At 45.8% G+C, this 21,419-nt stretch overlaps 1 protein-coding gene across 1 annotated transcript in view; it reads left to right on the plus strand.

Moving 5' to 3' along the window:
* Nucleotides 1-18,287, plus strand: part of HTR3B (5-hydroxytryptamine receptor 3B) — a 40,124-nt gene extending 21,837 nt beyond the window's left edge. The window contains exons 3-9 of the mRNA XM_015115754.3: nucleotides 2,484-2,528; nucleotides 2,860-2,969; nucleotides 3,396-3,565; nucleotides 4,048-4,205; nucleotides 14,754-14,964; nucleotides 16,378-16,560; nucleotides 17,708-18,287. Coding sequence (XP_014971240.1) covers nucleotides 2,484-2,528; nucleotides 2,860-2,969; nucleotides 3,396-3,565; nucleotides 4,048-4,205; nucleotides 14,754-14,964; nucleotides 16,378-16,560; nucleotides 17,708-17,943 — 1,113 coding nt within the window. The 3' untranslated portion in view covers nucleotides 17,944-18,287. The remainder of the gene's footprint in view (nucleotides 1-2,483; nucleotides 2,529-2,859; nucleotides 2,970-3,395; nucleotides 3,566-4,047; nucleotides 4,206-14,753; nucleotides 14,965-16,377; nucleotides 16,561-17,707) is intronic.
* The last annotated feature ends 3,132 nt before the right edge of the window (nucleotides 18,288-21,419 follow it).

A 21,419-nucleotide genomic window follows, 5' to 3' on the forward strand; every position in this document is an offset into this window, starting at 1 on the left:
ATTTATCAGTGGACAGTTGGGCTACTTCTACCCCTTGACTGTTGTGAATAATGCTGCTATGAACATGTGTGTATAAATATCTGTCCAAGGCCCTGCTTTCAGTTCTCTTGGGTATATACTCAGAAGTGGAATTCCTGGATTATATGGTAATTTCATCTTTAACTTTTTAAGAAAGTGCCATACTGTGTTCCACAGCAGCCACACCATTGTACATTTCTACCAACAGTGCCCAAGGGTCCCAATTTCTCCCCATTCTCACCAACACTTGTTATTTTCTGCTTTTTAAAAAACAGTAGCCGTTCTAATGAGTGTGAGTTTGTATCTCATTGTGGTTTTGATGATTTGCATTTCCCAAATGATTAGTGATTGTATTAGAAAGTTCAGGCTGCCATAACAAATACCACAGACTAGGTGGCATAAACAACAGAAATTTATTTCTCACAGTTCTGGAGGCTGGGAGTCCAACATCAGGTTCTGGCTGATTTGGTTCTTGGTGAGAGCCATTTTCTGACTTTCAGATGGTCACCTTTTCACTGTGTACTCACATGGTAGAGAGAGATCTTTCTCTCTTCCTTTTCTTATAAAGCCACCAATCCTATGAGATTAGGGTCCTATCCCTATGACATCATTTGACCTTAATTACTCCCTATAAGCCCTATCTCCAAACATGGACACCTTGGAAGTTAGGGTTTCAACATATGGGTTTTGGGGGGACAGTTTGGCCCATAGCGGTGACCTCGAACATCTTTTAATGTGCTTATTGGTCATTTGTATACCTACTTTAGAGAGATGTCTATTCAAGTCTCTTGCTCATTTTTATTTTTTAGAGATGGAGTCTTGCTCTGTCACCCAGGCTGGAGTGCCATGGCACGATCTCAGCTCACTGCAAGCTCCATCTTCCGGGTTCACTCCATTCTCCTGCCTCAGCCTCCTGAGTAGCTGGGACTATAGGCACCTGCCACCACGCCTGGCTAATTTTTGTATTTTTAGTAGAGACGGGGTTTTGCTGTGTTAGCCAGGATGGTCTCGATCTCCTGACCTCATGATCCATCTGCCTTGACCTCTCAAAGTGCTGGGATTACAGGCGTGAGCCACTGCGCCCAGTCTGCCCATTTTAAAACAGGGCTGCTTGTCTTTTGTTGTCATTGAGTTGCTGGAATGCTTTATATCCTGGATACAAGCCTCTAAGCAGATATGTGACTTGCAAATATTTTCTCCTATTCTGTGGGTTGTCTTTTTCATTTCTTGATGGTGTTCTTTAAAGCACAAAAGTTTTTAATTTTGATGAAGTCTCATTTATTTTTCTTTTGTTGTCATGTCTAAGAAATCATCGCCTAATTCAAAGTCATGAAGATTTACTTACTCCTTTGGTTTCTTTTAAGAGTTTTATAGTTTAAGCTCTTACATTTGGGTGTATGATTCATTTTGAGTTAATGTTTATATACGGTGTGAGATATCCCTTTTTAAAAAATTCCTAAGAACATCAGAGTTTCAGAATGTTCTCTACTAGATTAGATATGAAAAAATTGGTGAGGAGGGTTGTTGTTTTTTTTGTTTTTTTTTTTTGAGACAGAGTCTCTCTCTGTCACCTAGGCTGGAGTGCAGTGGCACAAACATGGCCCACTGCAATCTTGACCTCCTGGACTCAAGCAATCCTTCCACCTCAGCCTCCCAAGTAGCTGGGACCACTAGTTGTGTGCCACCACACCTGGATAATTTTTAATATTTTTGTAGAGACAGGGCCTCATTGTGTTGCCCAGGCTGGTCTCAAACTCCGGAGCTCAGGCAATCCTCCTGTCTTGGCCTCCAAAAATGTGGGATCACAGGGATCCTCCTGTCTCGGCCTCCAAAAATGTGGGATCACAGGGATGAACCACCGTGCCCAGCCAGGAGGGTTTTTTGAATTGCTGCTTTTGGGGGTCTTTTAAAAATATCATGGACTCACTACAGACATGGGAAATCACATTTATTATATCATCTAAAATATGTTTCATTTATAATAAGTTCATTCAGTCTGTTTTATAAGCAGAGAAATCTAAACATACGGTAACTTAACAGGAATGGCTGCCAATAACAGTTGAGCTAACACTCATTGAGAGATTATGAATAATATCTTGATTACAAATCAAAGCTTGGTCTCATCTTTTTAGCCCCAAATTACTAAGACTACATAACATTTTTTAGTCTGATTAATGGTAGAGTAACTAATTAGAGTGGGAAAGAGATTAGCAAATCATTCAAAATGTCAAGGGCAGGCAAAGTGCCGTTTTGTCGTAGATAATATAGTAAAGCTTATAGCAACAGGTGTGCATGATAAGTAAGAACTGAGAATACTTAGGTATTGAAGAGTCTAGGTAATGTTTTTAATGTCAGCATTATTTGGTTAGACTTGATTTTCTTCTTCTGAATTGCCTTACTGCTGAATTGGCCTTTGATTTATTGACATTCTAAGATTTGGTGTGGATTTTATTTTTGCCTTGCAGGATGCAGAGAATCAAATATTAAAGACAAGTGTATGGTACCGGGAGGTAAATAATTATGTTTCCTTCTAAATATACTGCACTCCTGATCTGGATCTGCTGCAAAATATAGTTATTTAAGAAATAGGTATTATCTTTATATTTCTAGTTCCTTAGATCTGCAGCAGACCTAATTTATTGTAATTCATTTAAGATGTATGGCCCTGGTTTCTGGTTGGGACTACCATCTTTAGCATTCAGATGGGAAGTCCTTTCTCCTAACAGATCGAACCAAGTGGCTGATTAGTTGGATTATTAATCCAAATGTCTCTTTAGTTCTTTACTGAGGCAGACATTGCCCCATTTTGATTTAAGTTTTCTTTTTGGCTACTCCTAACAGGTCTGGAATGATGAATTTTTATCCTGGAACTCCAGCCTGTTTGATGAGATTAGAGAGATCTCCCTACCTCTAAGTGCTATCTGGGCCCCGGATATCATCATCAATGAGTTGTAAGTGTGCCAGTGTGTATTTCTGTGGCATGTAGACTCCTTGGCATAGTCAGGCCAGTCACTGCTTACTTTCAGTCGGTGTTGCTCATTTTTGCTTCTCAAGTTGAAGGGGAGCATATCGTTGGGAGTATTCAGGTTAGAAGTGCCATGTGTTGATGTTGTTTAAGATACAGATCTGGTTACTAATGTTGAGGTTACTTATTATGTCTGTGTTGTTATAGCAGCAAATGAGCTAACTTACGAGGCTGTCACTGAAAAGCTCATCTTTGCCGGGGTGAATAATCTCACGGAAAATGCGATTGTGTTTTTGCAGGGCTAGGCTGGTCATGGACCTCATGGTCACTACCATCTCCTAATCATCCTGTCTATATTTTGAAATGACCAACGTCCTCTCTGTGACAACAAGTTCTCTTGTGTTTCGTATAGCATGGACGTTGAAAGATCCCCCGACCTTCCCTATGTTTATGTGAACTCATCTGGGACCATTGAGAACTCTAAGCCCATCCAGGTGGTCTCCGCATGCAGTTTAGAGACATATGCTTTTCCATTTGATGTCCAGAATTGCAGCCTAACCTTCAAGAGCATTCTGCATACAGGTAAACCATGAGAGATACCCATCAATGCTGGGTTGGTACACGTAGGTGAAATGATATTATACTATCCTTCAAGTCTATTTTATTCTTGCAGATAATTGGCTATTTAAAAATCAGAATCTCTTCTTGCAGTTTTTTGGTTCCTGCTGTAATCCAGACCAAGTATGACGCTGTAGCCCCCTGTGGTTGTTTTGGAAACACAGTGTCAAGCCTCTACTGCCATGGATAATATTATAGAAATTGCAGACAAGCTCCATCATTCTACAGAGAGTGTATTCCAAGCCATAAATTCACAGTTGTTATTTTTTTTTTGTGACTAGAAAGATTTTATTCCGCATCCCTACCCCCTAATTCAAATAAGGCCAAGGAGACTGTGCCTATGGGGGCAGGAGAAAGAGGAAGGATTCAAATTGGGAGCTGGAAAAGTGGGTGGATGTTGGCATCTCTTTCTCTCTGGGAAAGTCAATCGTTTCTGTTGTTTGCAGTGGAAGACGTAGACCTGGCCTTTCTGAGGAGCCCCGAAGACATTAAGCGTGACAAAAAGGTGTTTTTGAATGACAGTGAGTGGGAACTTCTATCTGTGTCCTCCACATACAGCATCCTGCAGAGCAGCGCTGGAGGATTTGCACAGATTCAGTTTAATGTAGGTTCTTTACTACCTATCCCTATTGCCTGCTTCTCCACAGCCTTTGGCCTTCTCTCTTGGGCTGAGGAATTTCTGCTCTATTGCATGTTCTCATTCATGATCACCAAAGAACAGGGACTTCAGCGGGCTCTGAGCATCCACTCACATTCCAGCATTTCACAGAACAGAGGTTCAGTGGGAGATGCTGGGCCCCTCCAGAAGATAACAGACACCAGAGGCCTGAAGCATGCCCTGCACCAGGAATCCTCCAATCTTTCCACACATACTCACATTATGGCTTCTAATTGCTACTCAGAAAAAACACAGACAAACCCACACACAACAACAACAACAAATTGGGAAGACTTTCTCATCAACATTATTGTCCTATTTTTTTATTGAGTAAATTATCAACTAATTCCAGATGCAGATGCATAATATGAAAATATTATTAACTTGAATATCTTACGGGATTAGCCAATAAGACCCACAGAAACCACTGGTAGCTTCTGGATCAGAGGGAACAATTAACTCCTCAAAATTATGATGGGAACCCACACTCCTCCAAGGCATCCCTGGGAATGCCCTTGGCTGCATTGTTCATAGCGAAATTTGTCCGCCATGAAACTGGGGGATGGTGGGATACAGGACAGTGAAGCCTGCTGATTTGTACTCCAGAGGCAGCCATTCTCCTTTCTTTGGCCCCCTGGGAAACTGTTTTGACATGTGGTCTGCAGCAATTTCACACAACTGGTAAACTACATCATTAGTATATTAGCAGTGCATTCTTCTTTTTTTTTTTTTTTTTTTTTTTTTTGAGACGGAGTCTCGCTCTGCCGCCCAGGCTGGAGTGCACTGGCCGGATCTCAGCTCACTGCAAGCTCCGCCTCCCGGGTTTACGCCATTCTCCTGCCTCAGCCTCCTGAGTAGCTGGGACTACAGGCGCCCGCCACCTCGCCCGGCTAAGTTTTTGTATTTTTTTAGTAGAGACGGGGTTTCACCGTGTCAGCCAGGATGGTCTCGATCTCCTGACCTCATGATCTGCCCGTCTCGGCCTCCCAAAGTGCTGGGATTACAGGCTTGAGCCACCGCGCCCGGCCGGCATTCTTCTTTTCTGCAAAAAGTCAGCTAGTGGTGGTGGTAGTGAGGGGATGGTGGTCCTTCATGCCAAGTAATGGATTCGGTTGAAAAATAGAAACCACAGGTGGGTCAGGACTGCACTCAAGGTGAATTATCCTAAAAACATACCTCTGGAATAAGAAGGAAAATTTAGACTAGACTACGGTGCTCTGGTACAATGGATATGCTAAGGGGTGGTGATGAAATAAACTATCATTCACCGAGTGCGGTGACTCATGCCTGTAATCCCAGACCTTTGGGAGGCCAAGGCGGGTGGATCATTTGAGGTCAGGAGTTCCAGCTAGTCTGGCCAACATGGCATAACCCCATCTTTACTAAAAATACCAAAACTTGCTGGGCGTAGTGGTGTGCACCTGTAATCCCAGCTACTCAGGAGGCTGAGGCATGAGAATCGCTTGAACCCGGGAGGTGGAGGTTGCAGTGGCCAAGATCATACCACTGCACTCCAGCCTGGGTGACAGAGGGAGACTCTGTCAAAAAAACAAAGAAAGGAAGGAAGGAAGGAAGGAAGGAAGGAAGGAAGGAAGGAAGGAAGGAAGGAAGGAAGGAAGGAAGGAAGGAAGAAAAGAAAGAAAGGAGGGAGGGAGGGAGGAAGGAAGGAAGGAGAGAGAGAGAAAGCTAGCAAGCAAGCAAGAAAGAAAGAGAGAGAGAGGAGGGAGGGAGGGAAGGAAGAAGGAAGGAAAGAAAGAAGGAAGGAAGGAAGGAAGGAAGGAAGGAAGGAAGGAAGGAAGGAAGGAAGGAAGGAACTATTACTGAGGTTACAGGTATCCCTCAATTGGTTAAAGGTGTACACAGCTTTCCAGCAAAGCTCTTGTTAAATCCGGGCCCCTTAGACACAGCTGTGGTTTGAACCTGACTGATGTATAATGCTGGCTAGCTGCTAATCGCAACTCATACCCTCCTGATGGTGGGCTTTGGGTTCTTGCCTAGAATTCTGCTCGGTTTTAAGCAAAGCTTGCAATGTGGGCTGTTTGTCCACTTTTCTTGTGAGGAAAAGGGAAGGAAAGCAAGCAAGTTTTTTTTTTTTTCTTTTTTAAATTTCAATGAGTTTCTTGGCTAAGAGTAAACACCTCATTAATTTTAAAGATATCAGCCCGCAAACATTATTAATGCAGCCCGAATAATGGAGAGCATTAAAGGGAAATGTGAAGGAGTAGCACATGCAAGGTGGAACATAGTCACCTACCAAGCGCTCCTGAGAACACTGCACACACCATTACCTACACTGCACGGAGGAGACAAACACAGGCAAGAGATGGGGCAGGTAAACAAGGCGTGAGCTTGCATGCACAGGCACACATGTGCATACACACACACTCTCTCTCTCCATAGAGCAGCTATTATTTGTAGTTACATGTCGCCCTCCTTCACCCTAAATGTTAATTCGTCAACAGCAGCTGAAGGTTTTCTATATACTATCCCCATTTTAATTATGATGAACAGAGACAGTGAGAAGATTGTTTAATGGAGGGGAGGCTTCCCTGGATCTCAGAGCCATGGTCCAGTTCCTCTGCTCTCCTCACTACCATGCTTCCCCCTGGGTACGTGTTGAAGTGGAAGTCTGCTGGAGGCAGGTGCAATTTAATTTCATGCTCTTGGAACTTTTCTATGGGTCCTTTTGCCCTGGGGGTGGACATGGGTTATCTAGCAGGGCTGGCTTCCGCCCTGGTCCTCAGGAGCAGAGTAGGGAGAGAATCCTGAGTAGAGTCACAGATCATATTTGGCGGGGCAGGAAGCCAGACTCAGGAGCAATTCTGCAGCTTCAGAAAGACTAAAAGTGGATTCAGTGACGATCAGTTTTCTGCCTGCCAACCCCGCTCAGCCTCCATGCATTTCTGCTCTGTGCACGGCGCCTAGGCTCATTCTCTTACTCCATACCGGACATCCCACTCTGAATTTAGCAACCAAGGCACCTGGGTTTCCTCCAACAGCCATTGGCCAGTGATGTGAAATTCAGAGCCTGATTCTATTATGCCAACACTGGGCCTGCCAGGGTCCTGACAGCAAAGGACCATCTCCTCTTAATCTACTTGCCGGCTGTGTCTCAGTCCAGGCTGCTCAGCAGGAGGTTGGGGACAGGTAGGGAAGGCAGGAGAAGCAATAATCTATTCTAAATTCATCCTTACCCTTGGCCTGAGGTACACTGCTGCCATTTATCCTAAATCAAGTGCTCCGGATGCCCTATGAGTTTCAGCTAATGTGCAATCATAGCTGCCGACTCTGGGACACAAATTGTTTATCAGAGGACACCACGGATGCTTTGGAGTCGGGCTACGTCCCACAGGGGGCCCAGAGCACAGGCACTTCTCCTTACAAAGATGTCTGTGCACAGCCTGAGACCCGGTCCAGCAGCCATGGGAGGGGAGGTTTCCTCCAATATCTTATTGGAGGTGCTGGTTCCCAGAAACAGCAGGGTGAGCATTTGATTTTGCATGGCAGTGGTTTTTTTTTTCTTTAAAGAATGAGGGTAGAAGTGGGAGGAGGTAGGAATACAATTTAGGAACTCGTGTTGGATGGAAAAGGGTGGACAGCTGTGGAAACTAAACCGAGCCCAACCACAGATATCCTCACACCAAGTAAAGTGTTTATTTGGGCAGGAATTGGGGTGCCCACAGGGTGTCCTAGAAAATGCAAAGGGGCATTTGGGAAAGAAATGCCTTTATCCTCTTTTTCTGTTATAATATTTTTCTAGATTAGGTGGAGTAACTTTGTTGAGATACTTATTGAATGCAGCTCATAAACTTGATAGAAGATAAGATCCCTCTAAGTGCCAGCAGATAATACGAGAGAGAGAGAATTTAGAGCCCCAGATATCCTTTCTGGGTCACTCAAGTGATTTGGGACTCACGGACTGACTTTCTGCTCATCCAGTGCAACCCATAGTCTAGATCCAAGAAACTCTGACTCTGGTGCTTAAATGGCAGCAACTTTCCTGTTCTTTCTGAGTTGGGAATGCTGGGAGGGGCTTTGGAGAGGAGGAAAATGGGCTTCTGTATGAAGCGGAGTCTGGGCGTCAAAATTCCAACTATGTCATAAAGACGGTCATGCAAAATTGAGTACTGGTGGGGTCTACCATCAAGGAGGCAATTAGAGGCTAACCTTGGGGCCTATTCCATCTCCAAGGAGCTCTCCACACACACATTCTGAATTAGATTGATCTCTTTCATTAACATCAATAGGCTCCAAATACCTTTGTGTACTTATTATTACCTGGCTTTAATGGATAATGAAATTGTGGCATAATATTGCTAACACCTGAAGGGTGTCTAATGGGGAACATGGACTGAAACTAAAGTGCTTTTTCTTCCCTTTCTGTGGAATTTAAAGGCACCAGCTCCTTTAGTCCATTAGAAATGATGGGCTGTGGGAAGGGGCAGTTTTGCAGAGAGCAGTGTCTCACTGAGCAGGTGACATGCCTTCTACTTAGCAGAAGCTGGAGTCACTGCTTCTTGCATGATCTGCAGAGAGGTCACCCTCAGAAAGACTGATCTCAAGAGGATAGCTCCCATTCGGGCTAACTCCACATTTCCATTATATTGGAAGTAAAAGTAGCACTACTACCAGACTGCAATACAATTCCACGAACATCTTTCGGGTTCTCACCATGTGCCAGGCTCCATGGTGAACACTTAGGGCATAATGATGAATAAATGAAGGTTCCTGACATCTATCACAGATCCCCAAAATCTGCCCAGGGAGACACAATAGCAATAACCACAAAGCTGAGCACTTACTCTATGCCAAGCACCATTTTAAGAGTTTGTATCTATAATCCTCACATCCCTAGGAGATGGGTGCTCCAAGTATCTGCATTTTTACAAATAAATGAATTGAGGTGCAGAGAAGTTAAGTAACTTACAGAAGGGTGCAAAGTGACTGGTGGAGCCTGGACTTGAACCCAGGCAACTTGACTCCAGAAACTATGTGCCTAATCCTATATTATGCTGACACACAACTAAAGGCAGAGCAGTATATTCCGGTCCATTCTTTGCCATTCGCCCACTGTGCATTACTTGGCAAGTCACGTGTATTAGTGTCACGAGGCTGCCATAACAAAGTAGCCCAAATTGGGTGACTCAAAACAACAGAAATTCATCTTCTTGCAGTTCTGCAGGCTATAAATCTGAAATCAAGACTTGGGCAGGGTTGGTTCCTTGTGGGCATTCTGAGGGAGAAGCTGCACCTTGCCTCTCCTCTGGCCCTTGGTGGTTGCCAGGAACCGGTGGTGTTCCTTGGCTGGCAGATGCATTGCTCCCATCTCTGCCTCCATCTTCACATGGCCTTCTCCACGCGTGTCTCTTCTCTTTTTATCAGAACTCCAGTCACATTGGATTGAGGGCCCACTCTACTCTGGTATGACCTCATCCTGCTCTAGTACATCTCCAATGATCTCATTTCCAAATAAGGCTACATTCTGAGGTTCCAGGAAAGACATGAATTCTTGGGGGCCCTTTTCAACCTAGTAGAGTCTGCAACCCAAAATCCACTTCTGCTCCACATACAAATACATTCAGCCCCATCCCAACATCCCCCAAAGTTTAACCCAGCATCATTCCAGTGTCAACTCTAAGTCCAAAATATCATCTAGATATAAACTCAAAAAGCCCCAAATCTCATTGTTTAAATGATCTAAAGCAGGTATGGACCCTGACTATGGTCCATTCTGGGGCAAATTTTCTCTCCCGCAACAGACTCATGAAACAATCACCAGAATCTGCTTCCTGATCCTACAAGATGGGATAAGGGCAGGGAACTGTCTTATTAATGGTACTAACTTCAGTATTTAGGATAGTACCAGACAACCTGTTCATGCTCAATTAATGTTTATTGAACAAAGGAATAAAGGGCTCTGATTATCCAATGGAGATAATAAAAACAAAAAATTTCTGAAAACTAGAGTTTCTTTAGGCTGCACTGGGTTTGCAGGGAAAATTGGTCTAGTCCTGGTGCTGTGGCTCACGCTTGTAATCCCAGCACTTTGGGAGGATGAGGCAGGTGGATCACCTGAAGTCAGGAGTTCGAGACCAGCCTGGCCAACATAGTGAAACCCTGTCTCTACTAAAAATATAAAAATTAGCTGGGCGTGGTGGTGGGCACCTGTAATCCCAGCTACGCAGGAGGCTGAGGCAGGAGAATCGCTTGAACCTGGGAGGCGGAGGTTGCAGTGAGTTGAGATTGTGTCATTGTACTCCAGCCTGGGCAACAAGAGCGAAACTGTGTCTAAAAAAAAAAAAATTAGTCCATAGGCAACATTGCCACCTAAATCAACCACAAGAAAAATGTGGGTTCTTTCTTCTGGAAGAAAACCAAAAACCGAAACTATATGTACTATTTCGTGTGTCTTAGAAATGTGAACATCTTTCCTAAAGGTAGGAGAATGGATGAGGTGGTTTTGGAAGGTCTATCTAGTTTTACGATTCTATAAGCCAAACAAAGATGAGAGATGTCTTTGCTTTATGTTACAGCAGAAGCTAATTGTCCACCCTTGTCCCTGTGTCTTTTCCCTCTGCCTTCATTTACTGTTGACATCCAGTGAGGACTATCTTTCTGACAGGGTCAGCTAATAATATGCAGGGCTTAGTGAAAAATGAAAATGCAGGACCCCTTATTCAAACATTATTAAGAATTTCAAAATAGCACCAGTAGAGCACTAAACCAAGTGCAGGACCCTTTCAAGAGCAGGCTCTGTGTGACTACACGGGCTCCATATCCGCAAAGCCCGCCTACCTCCTAACCTCTTAGCTCTTTCCACAGCTCTCCCTCAGATGATTTCTCGGGGAACACATAATCTGATAAACCTGCACTTTCTTGGAAATCAGGGACCTTGAGGGGCCACACCATCCATCTCTGGTTCTGTCCCAGACATAGATTTACTGTTGTGTCAGCCTCTGGGTGGAGAGGTGTCATCTCAGCTTGTTTTCTTTACATAGGGACTTTCTGTAGAGAGCACAGCTGCTCATCTCAGTTGTACCCAAGATATTTTCAAGGCAAAAGTAAACTGCTTTTTGAAAAAGGAGGAAATCAAGGCATGGAGGGGTTGACTACATCATCCAGGAGGACTTAAACTAGCCCATGTAGACACCTGGAATCAAGGGGCTCAGGAACTCTGTCCCCTTGATTTTTTTTTTTTTTGAGACAGAGTCTCACTCTGTTGCCCAGGCTGGAGGACAACGGTGCGATCTCGGCTCACTGCAAGCTCCGCCTCTTGAGTTCAAGCGATTCTCCTGCCTCAGCCTCCTGAGTAGCTGGGACTACAGGCACACGCCACCATACCTGGCTGATTGTTGTACTTTTAGCAGAGATGGGGTTTGACTATGTTGGTCAGGCTGGTCTCAAACTCCTGACCTCAAGTGATCCACCCGCCTCGGCCTCCCAAAGTGCTAGGATTACAGGTCTGAGCCACCACACCTGGCCTGTCCCCTTGATTTTGAGTCTGGGCTTTTTTCTGCTTAACCAACGTGCCTTCTTGTACTTTGCTTATATTTTTCTTCCCCTTTGTGTAGTATCTGCCAAGTCGCTAGGGAGTGTTCCCATTTCTACCCTCCAGAATCAGCAGGCGTGGTCACCCCCTCACCCTGACACCACAAGGCTAGATCACCAACAGCCCAGACTGGGTCACAACATAAAACCCCCATGGACTCTGGCCACTTGACTCCCTTTTTCCTGCCCCCACCTAACCACAGCCATCTCAGTCACTGCATGATGACAGGAGCTAGAGGGGTGCAGGCTGATGACAGTTAATTTTGTTGTTGCTTTTCTTGTTGACTGCACTTTGGTAGAAATGTGTGTTTTGTTTTTTTTTTTTTTTTGAGACGGAGTCTCACTCTGTCGCCCAGGCTGGAGTACAGTGGCCGGATCTCAGCTCACTGCAAGCTCCGCCTCCCGGGTCTACACCATTCTCCTGCCTCAGCCTCCCGAGTAGTTGGGACTACAGGCGCCCGCCACCTCGCCCGGCTAGTTTTTTATATTTTTTAGTAGAGACGGGGTTTCACCGTGTTAGCCAGGCTGGTCTTGATCTCCTGACCTCGTGATCCGCCCGTCTCGGCCTCCCAAAGTGCTGGGATTACAGGCTTGAGCCACCGCGCCCGGCAGAAATGTGTTTTAACCAAATTATTGCAAAGCAGTGAGTGACGCTCTGGTTTAGGCTTTTGCAGCCAATTATGGCTTAATGCGAATGACAACAGCCAGACGACAATATGCCAAACAACTCTGGCTTGCCAAGCTCCACAGAGTCAGGATATGCTCCCAGACCCAATGGCTGGAGAGCCCCCACTCTTATCAGCAAGGCGATGTTTCATCTCCCCCAGTCAAGCTCTTCCCCCAGCACCTCCTGCTCCATCGCTGGTCTCTGCACTTCATCTCTTCCCTGAGCTCATTTCTTTGTGACACTCTTCTCCGGTGGGAGATGAGGATGAAGGATAAGAACCCTGTACTCAACTCAGAGAGGTTGAGTCAGGTCAAGAGTTGTAGCTATCCTGTCCTGGGAAAAAGCACTGGGCTTGGAATCAGAAGATATGGGGGCACATCCTGGCTCTGTCCCTTACTCAACTTACCCACTTCAGGGGGCTCAGTTTTCCTTTTGAAAAGCTATAAAATGGAGGCTATTACCTACCAAGTTTGCAGTGAGGATTAAATAAATCACACCATATGTGTGAAAGTGTCCAGCACACTATCTGACACATATTGAGCAGTTCATTGTTTGGTGAATCAGAGAAATGGGAGATTTCAAATGTTATTTTTGTCCAAATCCAACAGCAAAGGGCCCAGAATACTCATTTGTTTCATAAACATTTATTGAATGCCCACTATAAGATAGGTCTTATTTTTGGCCCCTTGGGGGATTATCATTACCCCAGAGATGGGATGAGATGAGAGTCCAGGCCGTAGTGGGGAAGCAGCCCTGCCATTCACCCGTTTCTCTTTACGAAGGATGAGAATAGAGTATGTGCTTATTAAAGACACTGTCCATCATCATTTCAAAGAAGTGAGGTATAAAAATTGGCAACAATATTAGTAATTTTATGAGACTCAAATTCCAAGCTACAAGAGCAGCTCTGTGTGGCCAGCACGGTGCAGGCCAGCAGGACAGCTTCAGGCGGCCTCCACTGAGACCCACTACTCCACCCCCTGCATCTGTACTCCTGGACACAGAGCTGTGGCTTGCAAAGATGGGACCACTGGTCATGTTTGGCCAGTGGGGAGAGGGAGTGGGCAGGGGAAGAAGTGGCGGGAGATGGGAGGAGGGCTGAGTGGGGGTACTTAGCTCTCCATTTCCACCAACACCAGTGGAGTCAACACCAGGCAGACTAAGAGAAAAGCACAGGTCCTGTCTGGCAGCCTCTGCACAGCTTTCTCTTCACGTCTGGTCACCACGCCAGCCCTTGGCTCCTTCAGGCCTAAGGGTGCTAACAGCTCACCCAGTCCCCCAAAAGCCCTGGGGTCTGCCCTGCATCTTGTGGTTTCCCTATAGCCTGCTCACACCTTGCAGATAGTCTCGTTATTGAGCCCTCTTCAAACTTCCAAATTTAATTGTGCAAGTTTTCTCGCCCAGAATAATAGACACACAGGTGGTAAGGAGCTCAGAATCCAAGGAAGGAGATATATTAGACCAAAAAGTAATATAATAGGCCAGGCACGGTGGCTCACACCTGTAATCCCAGCACTTTGGGAGGCCGAGGCAGGGGGATCACCTGAGGTCAGGAGTTCGAGACCAGCCTGGTCAACATGGTGAAACCCCGTCTCTACTAAAAATACAAAAAATAAGCCAGGCGTGGTTGTGCACACCTGTAGTCCCAGCTACACGAGAGGCTGAGGCAGGATAATTGCTTGAGCCTGGGAGGTGGAGGTTGAGCTGAGATCGCGCCACTGCACTCCAGCCTAGGCAACAAGAGTGAAACTTCGTCACACACACACACACACACGCACACACAAAGTAATACAATATATTGCATAATAAATGGTTTCAGAAGGAAGATTTTAGTTTCAAAACAGTTTCTCACTTACCAGCTGTGTAAATTTAAACAAGGAATCCAACCTCTTTGAAACTCAGTTTCCTTGTTTGTAAAATGAAGTTAATGATACCCAGCCTTTAAAGTTGTGAAGATTGAATAAGTTAAGTTTATGAGTCACTGAGTCTGGTGCCTGGCACACAGCAAGTGGTAAGTAAATGCTAGCTACTGCTTCTTATTATAACTGTTAATACTATTAATAGTATTAATATTAGCTCTGTGTAAAATTTAAAGGATTTTTTTCTCTTTTCTAAACCAAAAAGTAACCTGAAACATATTTCTAAGATAAGTTACACAGACTTTTTCACATGATGCAAAAATGTTGGGACTTTGGGGAGCATTCCTGGCTGTGAATTTGGCCAAATCTGAGTCTGTTGGCCTAGACCCTCTTTTCATCAGATCGCTTGTTCCTGGCCAGGTGGTGATGCGCAGACACCCCCTGGTCTATGTCGTGAGTCTGCTGATTCCTAGCATCTTTCTCATGCTGGTGGACCTGGGGAGCTTCTACATGCCACCCAACTGCCAAGCCAGGATTGTGTTCAAGACCAGTGTGCTGGTGGGCTACACCGTCTTCAGGGTCAACATGTCCAACCAGGTGCCACGGAGTGTAGGGAGCACCCCTCTGATTGGTAAGCAGCCTTGGGGTCACTGGACACTCATCTTACCTGACCCCTGTGAAAGATCTGATGCTGGCCAGGCATGGTGGCTCACGCCCGTAATATCAGCACTTTAAGAGGCCAAGGCAGGAGGATCACTTCAGTTCAGGAATTCAAGACCAGCCTAGGCAACATAGTGAGACCTTATCTCTACCAAAAATTTTAAAAATCAACAGGGCATTCAGTGCATACTCACTACAGCCTCCACCTCCTGGGCTCAAGTGATTCTCCTGCCTCAGTCTCCCGCGTAGCTGGGATTATAGGTGCACACCACTACACCCGGCTAATTTTTTGTATTTTTAGTAGAGACAGGGTTTCACCATGTTGACCAGGCTGGTCTTGAACTCCTGACCTCAGGTGATCCACCCACCTTGGCCTTCCAGAGTCCTGGGATTACAGGCATGAGCCCACCGTGCCTGGCCTGTTTGTTTTTATCCTCAGTTTCAACCAATTACTCAAAGTGACTGAGTCATTGATTTCAGCGATTCAGGAACCTGAGGCAGGAGGATTGCTTGAGTTTAAAAGTTTGAGTCTGCAGTAAGCTATGATCCCACTACTGCACTCCAGCCTGGGTGACAGCAAGAAGGGAAGGGAAGGAGAGGGGAGGGGAGGGGAGAAAAAGAGAGAAAAAGAAAGAGAGAAAGAGAGAAAAGAAGGAAAGGAAGGAAGAAGGAAAGAAGGAAGGAAGGAAGGAAAAAAAAAAAAGAACAAGCCAGATGCATTGGCTCACACCCATAATCACAACACTTTGGGAGACTGAGGTGAGAGCATTGCTTGAGCCCAAGAGTTCAAGACAACATAGTGAGGCCTTCTCTCTCTCTCTCTCTCTTTTTTTTTTGAGATGGAGTCTTGCTTTGTCTCCAGGCTGGAGTGCAGTGGCGTGATCTCCGCTCCCTGCAACCTCCGCCTCCTGGGTTCAAGCGATTCCCCTGCCTCAGCCTCTGGAGTAGCTGGGACTACAGGCGCCCGCCACCATGCCCGTTTAATTGTTTGTATTTTAGTAGAGACGGGGTTTCACTGTGATGACCAGGATGGTCTTGATCTCCTGACCTTGTGATCCACCCAAAGTGCATCACAAAGTCTCAGCCTCCCAAAGTGTTGGGATTACAGGCGTGAGCCACCACATCTGGCCGTGAGGTGGCCTTGTCTCTACAAAAAAAAAAAAAAAATTTGCCTGGTGTGGTGGTGTATGCCTGTAGTCCCAGCTTTTCAGGAGGCTGAGGAGAGAATCACTTCAGCCCAATAGGTTAAGGCTACAGTGAGCCATGATTGCACCACTGCACTCCAGCTTGGGCAATAGAGCAAGACCCTGTCCCTAAAGAAAAAAAAAATCTGATGCTGCATTTCAGACTGGAGGCTAACTGCACCTCTTCTGGCTTCTCTCAGGTCACTTCTTCAGCATCTGCATGGCCTTCTTAGTTCTCAGCTTAGCTAAGTCCATCGTGTTGGTCAAATTCCTCCACGATGAGCGGCGTGGTGGACAGCAGCAGCCCTTCTTGTGCCTTCGAGGGAACACCGATGCTGACAGGCCTAGAGTGGAACCCAGGGCCCAGCGTGCTCTGATAACAGGTATGTGAGAAGCCTTGTGCTTCTCCCCTGTCTGGATTGATCACCTTAAAAATTCATTCCCGTTGGTGATGTACTAGGTATTGCGTTGGCTTATGTGAAAAATCTAAAACAACTGCTTCTTAACCTGGGTGTGGCATTTTATATTATCTCTCTGGAGACTGAAGGTGGCCTCCTTCTGGCTTTCTAGAAAGTCTCATTTTGTTGTTTTTTGGTTTTTTTTGGTTTGGTTTTTTGAGACAGGGTTTTGCCATGTTGCCCAGGCTGGTCTCGAACTCCTAGGTTCAGGCGATCTTCCCTCCTTTGCACCCCAAAGTGCTGAGATTGCAGGTGTGAGCCACAGCGCTCAGCTGAAAGTCTAATTTTGGCTTGAAGTTCAGGCCCTCAGTTATTCTTTGTTTGTTTTAACAGTCTCACTCTGTCGCCCAGACTTGACTGCAATGGCATAATCTTGGCTCACGGCAGCCTCTGCCTTCCAGGCTCAAGCTATTCTCCTGCCTCAGCCTCCCAAGTAGCTGGGACTACAGGCGTGTGCCGCCATGCCTGGCTAATTTTTGTATTTTTAGTAGAGACAGGGTTTTACCATGTTGACCAGGCTGGTCTTGAACTCCTGACCTCAGGTGATCTGCCCACCTTGGCCTCCCAGAGTGCTGGGATTACAGGCATGAGCCCACCGTGCCTGACCTGTTTGTCAGTTTTTATCCCCAGTTTTAACCAATTACCCAAAGTGACTGAGTCATTGATTTCAGAATAGGAAAGTGCTGGCACGCACATGCACACATGCATACATGGAGCTTGTGTACATTTAGGTTCTAGTTGCTTAACGTGAACAAGTATAAGAATCATCCCAGCCCCTAAAGCTCCTACTGAGTCCATTTAGGCTGACCTCTAGCTCAGAAAATCTCCTGAACGGATCCAGCACACATACACCCTGCTTACATAATACAGCTCTGACGTGTTCTCCGAGGCTTCCTGCAGTACAATCTTGCCTCCCCTAATCGGGTGGGGAGAGTACCCAACCCAAACACAACCCACTGCTCAGTTTCACCCACAACTGTCCTTGAAGGATGAGGCCATCAGCTTCAAGAGAAAGTCCAGGTGGATCTTGGTAGTCCCTGGCTCACCCAGGGTATTTTCCTCCATCATGCAGAGTCCTCGTTCTATGGAGAGCACCTGGCCCAGCCAGGAACCCTGAAGGAAATCTGGTCGCAGCTTCAATGTATCAGCAACTACCTCCAAACTCAGGACCAGACAGACCAACAGGAGGCAGAGTGGCTGGTCCTCCTGTCCCGCTTTGACCGACTGCTCTTCCGAAGCTACCTTTTCATGCTGGGGCTCTACACCATTACTCTGTGCTCCCTCTGGGCACTGTGGGGTGGCGTGTGAAGACTGAAGTGTTCTGATCTCAATAATTGTGCTGGCATTTAAGAGAGAGAAGAGGGGGAATAACAGTGGGTTAAAAAGCTTTCTGGGTCGGGTGTGGTGGCTCTTGCCTATAGTCCCAATGCTTTGGGAGGCCATGGCAGGAGGATTGCTTGAGCCCAGGAGTTTGAGACCAGCTGGGGCAACATAGTGAGACCCCATCTCTACCAATAAATAAATAAATAGATAGATAGCTGGGCATAGTGGCTCATGCCTGTACTCTCAGCTACTTGGGAGGTTGAGGTGGGATTTGGGAGGCCACGGCAGGAGGATTGCTTGAGCCCAGGAGTTCAAGACCAGCTGGGGCAACATAGTGAGACCCCATCTCTACCAATAAATAAATAAATAAATAATTAAATAGATAGATAGCTGGGCGTAGTGGTTCATGCCTATACTCTCAACTACTTGGGAGGTTGAGGTGGGAGGATTGCTTGAGCCCAGGACTTCAAGGCTGCAGTGAGCCATGATTGCACCACTGCACTCCAGCGTGGGCAACAGAGCAAGACTCTGTCTCAAAAAAAATAAATAAATAAAAGGCTTTCTGCCTTCATTGCCTTTCCACTGAGTCCAGGTTCATACACCTAATAGTCTGCTGTGTGAGCCAAGAATCATATGTTCATGAAAATGTATAAACAGTATGAGTGTACAGTAAAAAAGTTAACTTTCCTTCTTATCCCAGTCCACTCACCCAGAGTAACCACTGTTAGTAATTTCTTCCGGAAAATTTCTAGGCACACACATGCATTTATGTACGCTTAAGCAGTTTTTTAAAAAGTATAAGATGGTTCCATTTTCCAGGCCTGCCTTGGCCATTTATTCAGTCGCCCATTCAACAAAACCTTTACTGAGTATTGATTAAGTCCTAGGCATTATGTTAGGCACACCAGAGAATACAAAATAAGTCAGTACAGATTATTATTCACTCGATGTGATTCCCATGGTCAACATGGTACCAACCAACCAGAGCATAAAATTCCTGCCATAGCCCTCACCTTCTGAGGCTCTTGTTACCACTTCCCAGCTAAGTCCGCTGCCTTCACCCTCTTCCTGTGCCTCCTCAGCAGTGCATCCCCACTGGAGAGAACCCAGGTGCCAAGGCTTCTTTTTTCTTTTTTTTTTGAGGCAGAGTCTTGCTCTGTCACCAGATTGTAGTGCAGTGGCACAATCTTGGCTCACTGCAACCTCCACCTCCCAGTTGAAGCAATTCCCCTGCCTGAGCCTCCCGAGTAGCTGGGACTACAGGTGCACGCCACCACACCCGGCTAATATTTTGTATTTTACCAGCAGGTGCCAAGGCTTCTAAGCCCAGTCTAGCACATCATTTAGTCCACACACAAGGGGCAATGCACGGAGAGGGAGGACAGGCATGGTCCACGGTCCTTTGCTTCAAGGAAGTTATAATCCAGTGTCCCTGAACTAGTCAGCTAGGAAATACTACCCACTAAGTAGCTTTAAGAGAGATTTATTTTCTCACCAGTCTGGAAGCTAGAAGCCTAAGATCGAGGTGCAAACAGGGTGGCTTTCTTCTGAGCCCTCTCCTTTACTTGCAGGCTGATGTCTCCTTGCTGTGTTTTCACATGACGTTTCCTCTGTGGATGCTCATGTCTGTGTCCAGATTTTCTCCTCTAACAAGGGCACTAGTGTTGTTGGCTTAGGGTCCATCCTAGTGACCTCTTTTAACCTTAAGTACTTTTTCAAGGCCCTATGTTCAAACACAGTCATATTCTGAGTACTGGGGGTTAGGATGTCAACATATGAATTTGGGGGAGTGGGGAGCAGCCAGAGGGGACATATTTCAGCCCATAACACTCATGGTTCTGGAGGTTTAGCAAGTTCAGAATCTGCGGAATAGGCCTGCAGGCTGGAGACCTGGGGAACAGTTGCAGTTTGAGTCCAAAAGTGGCAGAATTTCCTCTTCTTCCAGGAAGGTGAGTCTTGTTCTATTAAGGCCTTCAACTGATTGGATGAGGCCCACCCATATTATAACCAGTAACCGGCTCTACTCAGAATCTACTGATTTAAGTGTTAATCTCATCTAAACATTACCTTACTGGAAACGTAGAGAATAAAGTTTGACTAAATATCTGTGTACCATGGTCTATCTATGTTGACACATAAAATTAACCATCACAGTCCTGATGCTCCCTTAGCTTCCCATCTATGTCCACACTCACCCATCCAGAACAGGAGGGTCCTGGTCACCCTGGCACTTGGGTAACTAATCAACTTCCAGCTCATACTCTCTAGTAGACCAATGTGTATTGTGGCCTCATAACCTGAATCCTAAGATTAGAATTCAACCCTCCCACAAAATGGCCTTCTTTTTGTATTTGACTCTACTTGCCTCTTCCATTGTTTTCTATCACAGTCTCTTCAATCCAGCCAAGCCGACCCGCTTGCCATCTTCGGGAAAGGGTTTATTTCCATCTAAGCTTCTACTTCTATCTGACGTATTCTTCTGTTGCTTCGGCAATCTGTATTTCAACTCTGTCCTAGAGCCTTGCTCAAAACAGCCTTCTTCCCCACAGCCTTTTCACCTGACCACCCCAACTCCCCACTTATCTCTACCTTTAGTCTTACCTTACCTTATATCCTTCTCCCTTTGAATGCTTTATGCCTTCGTGTGTGTGTGTTTGTGATCTGTCATATAGACAACACACTCCTAGAATAGTTACCCTATTTTTTCCTTCTGGTTTAATGCCCCATCTATGCCCAGGTCCATACAGAGTTTTATATCATATGGTGATTCTGCAATAACTATTGCCGGGAGACTCATTCTAGCTCACTGCTGATGAGTGGACAACTATCTAGTGTGTTTTCCCACGTCTGAGAGGCAAAATCTATCCAAGGTCAGACCCCCAGTCTCTGGGCATCCTTCTCTCTCTTATCTGGTGCCATCATCTAAAAGTCGACAGAACACAGTGGGCTGTGTGATTAGTCATCAGTCCTAACGCTGTCAGCAGAAAACGCAAAACTCCAAAAGCTGTTTGCTAGAAACCTTTTCCAGCACTAAAATTGCCTTTAGAAAAATCTGCCCCCCTCCATCCCCCCGAAGAAAAAGAATTTAAATTCAAACAGCCTTTACCTGCATCCTCCCTCTCTCATTACCTCCCAGTTAGTGCTCAGCGCCAATTGTCCATGAAATTCCACTGCTGCTGTTAATGAAATGAGGAACATAAGAAGTTTGTGAACAGGAAGTGTCCATGCAAACCTCCACCTGTTTCCTTCCTCACTTCCTACTTTCTACTGCTGGCCTCCTCTGCTTTGATGTGCTCAGTTAGGCATCACGGTCCCAATGGCCCCTTAGCTTCCCATCCATGTCGATTCTGGCTTTCTCTACTTCCTCCTCCAGTTAACAGAGGAGGAAAGCAGGAAAAGGCCTGTGGTGAACTCCTCACTGTGGGGTCTCTCTCCTTCCCAACTACGTCTTGGAGAAAGCA

The sequence above is a fragment of the Macaca mulatta genome, chromosome 14 (genome assembly GCF_049350105.2).
Source record: "Macaca mulatta isolate MMU2019108-1 chromosome 14, T2T-MMU8v2.0, whole genome shotgun sequence".
NCBI classification, from domain to species: domain Eukaryota; kingdom Metazoa; phylum Chordata; class Mammalia; order Primates; family Cercopithecidae; genus Macaca; species Macaca mulatta.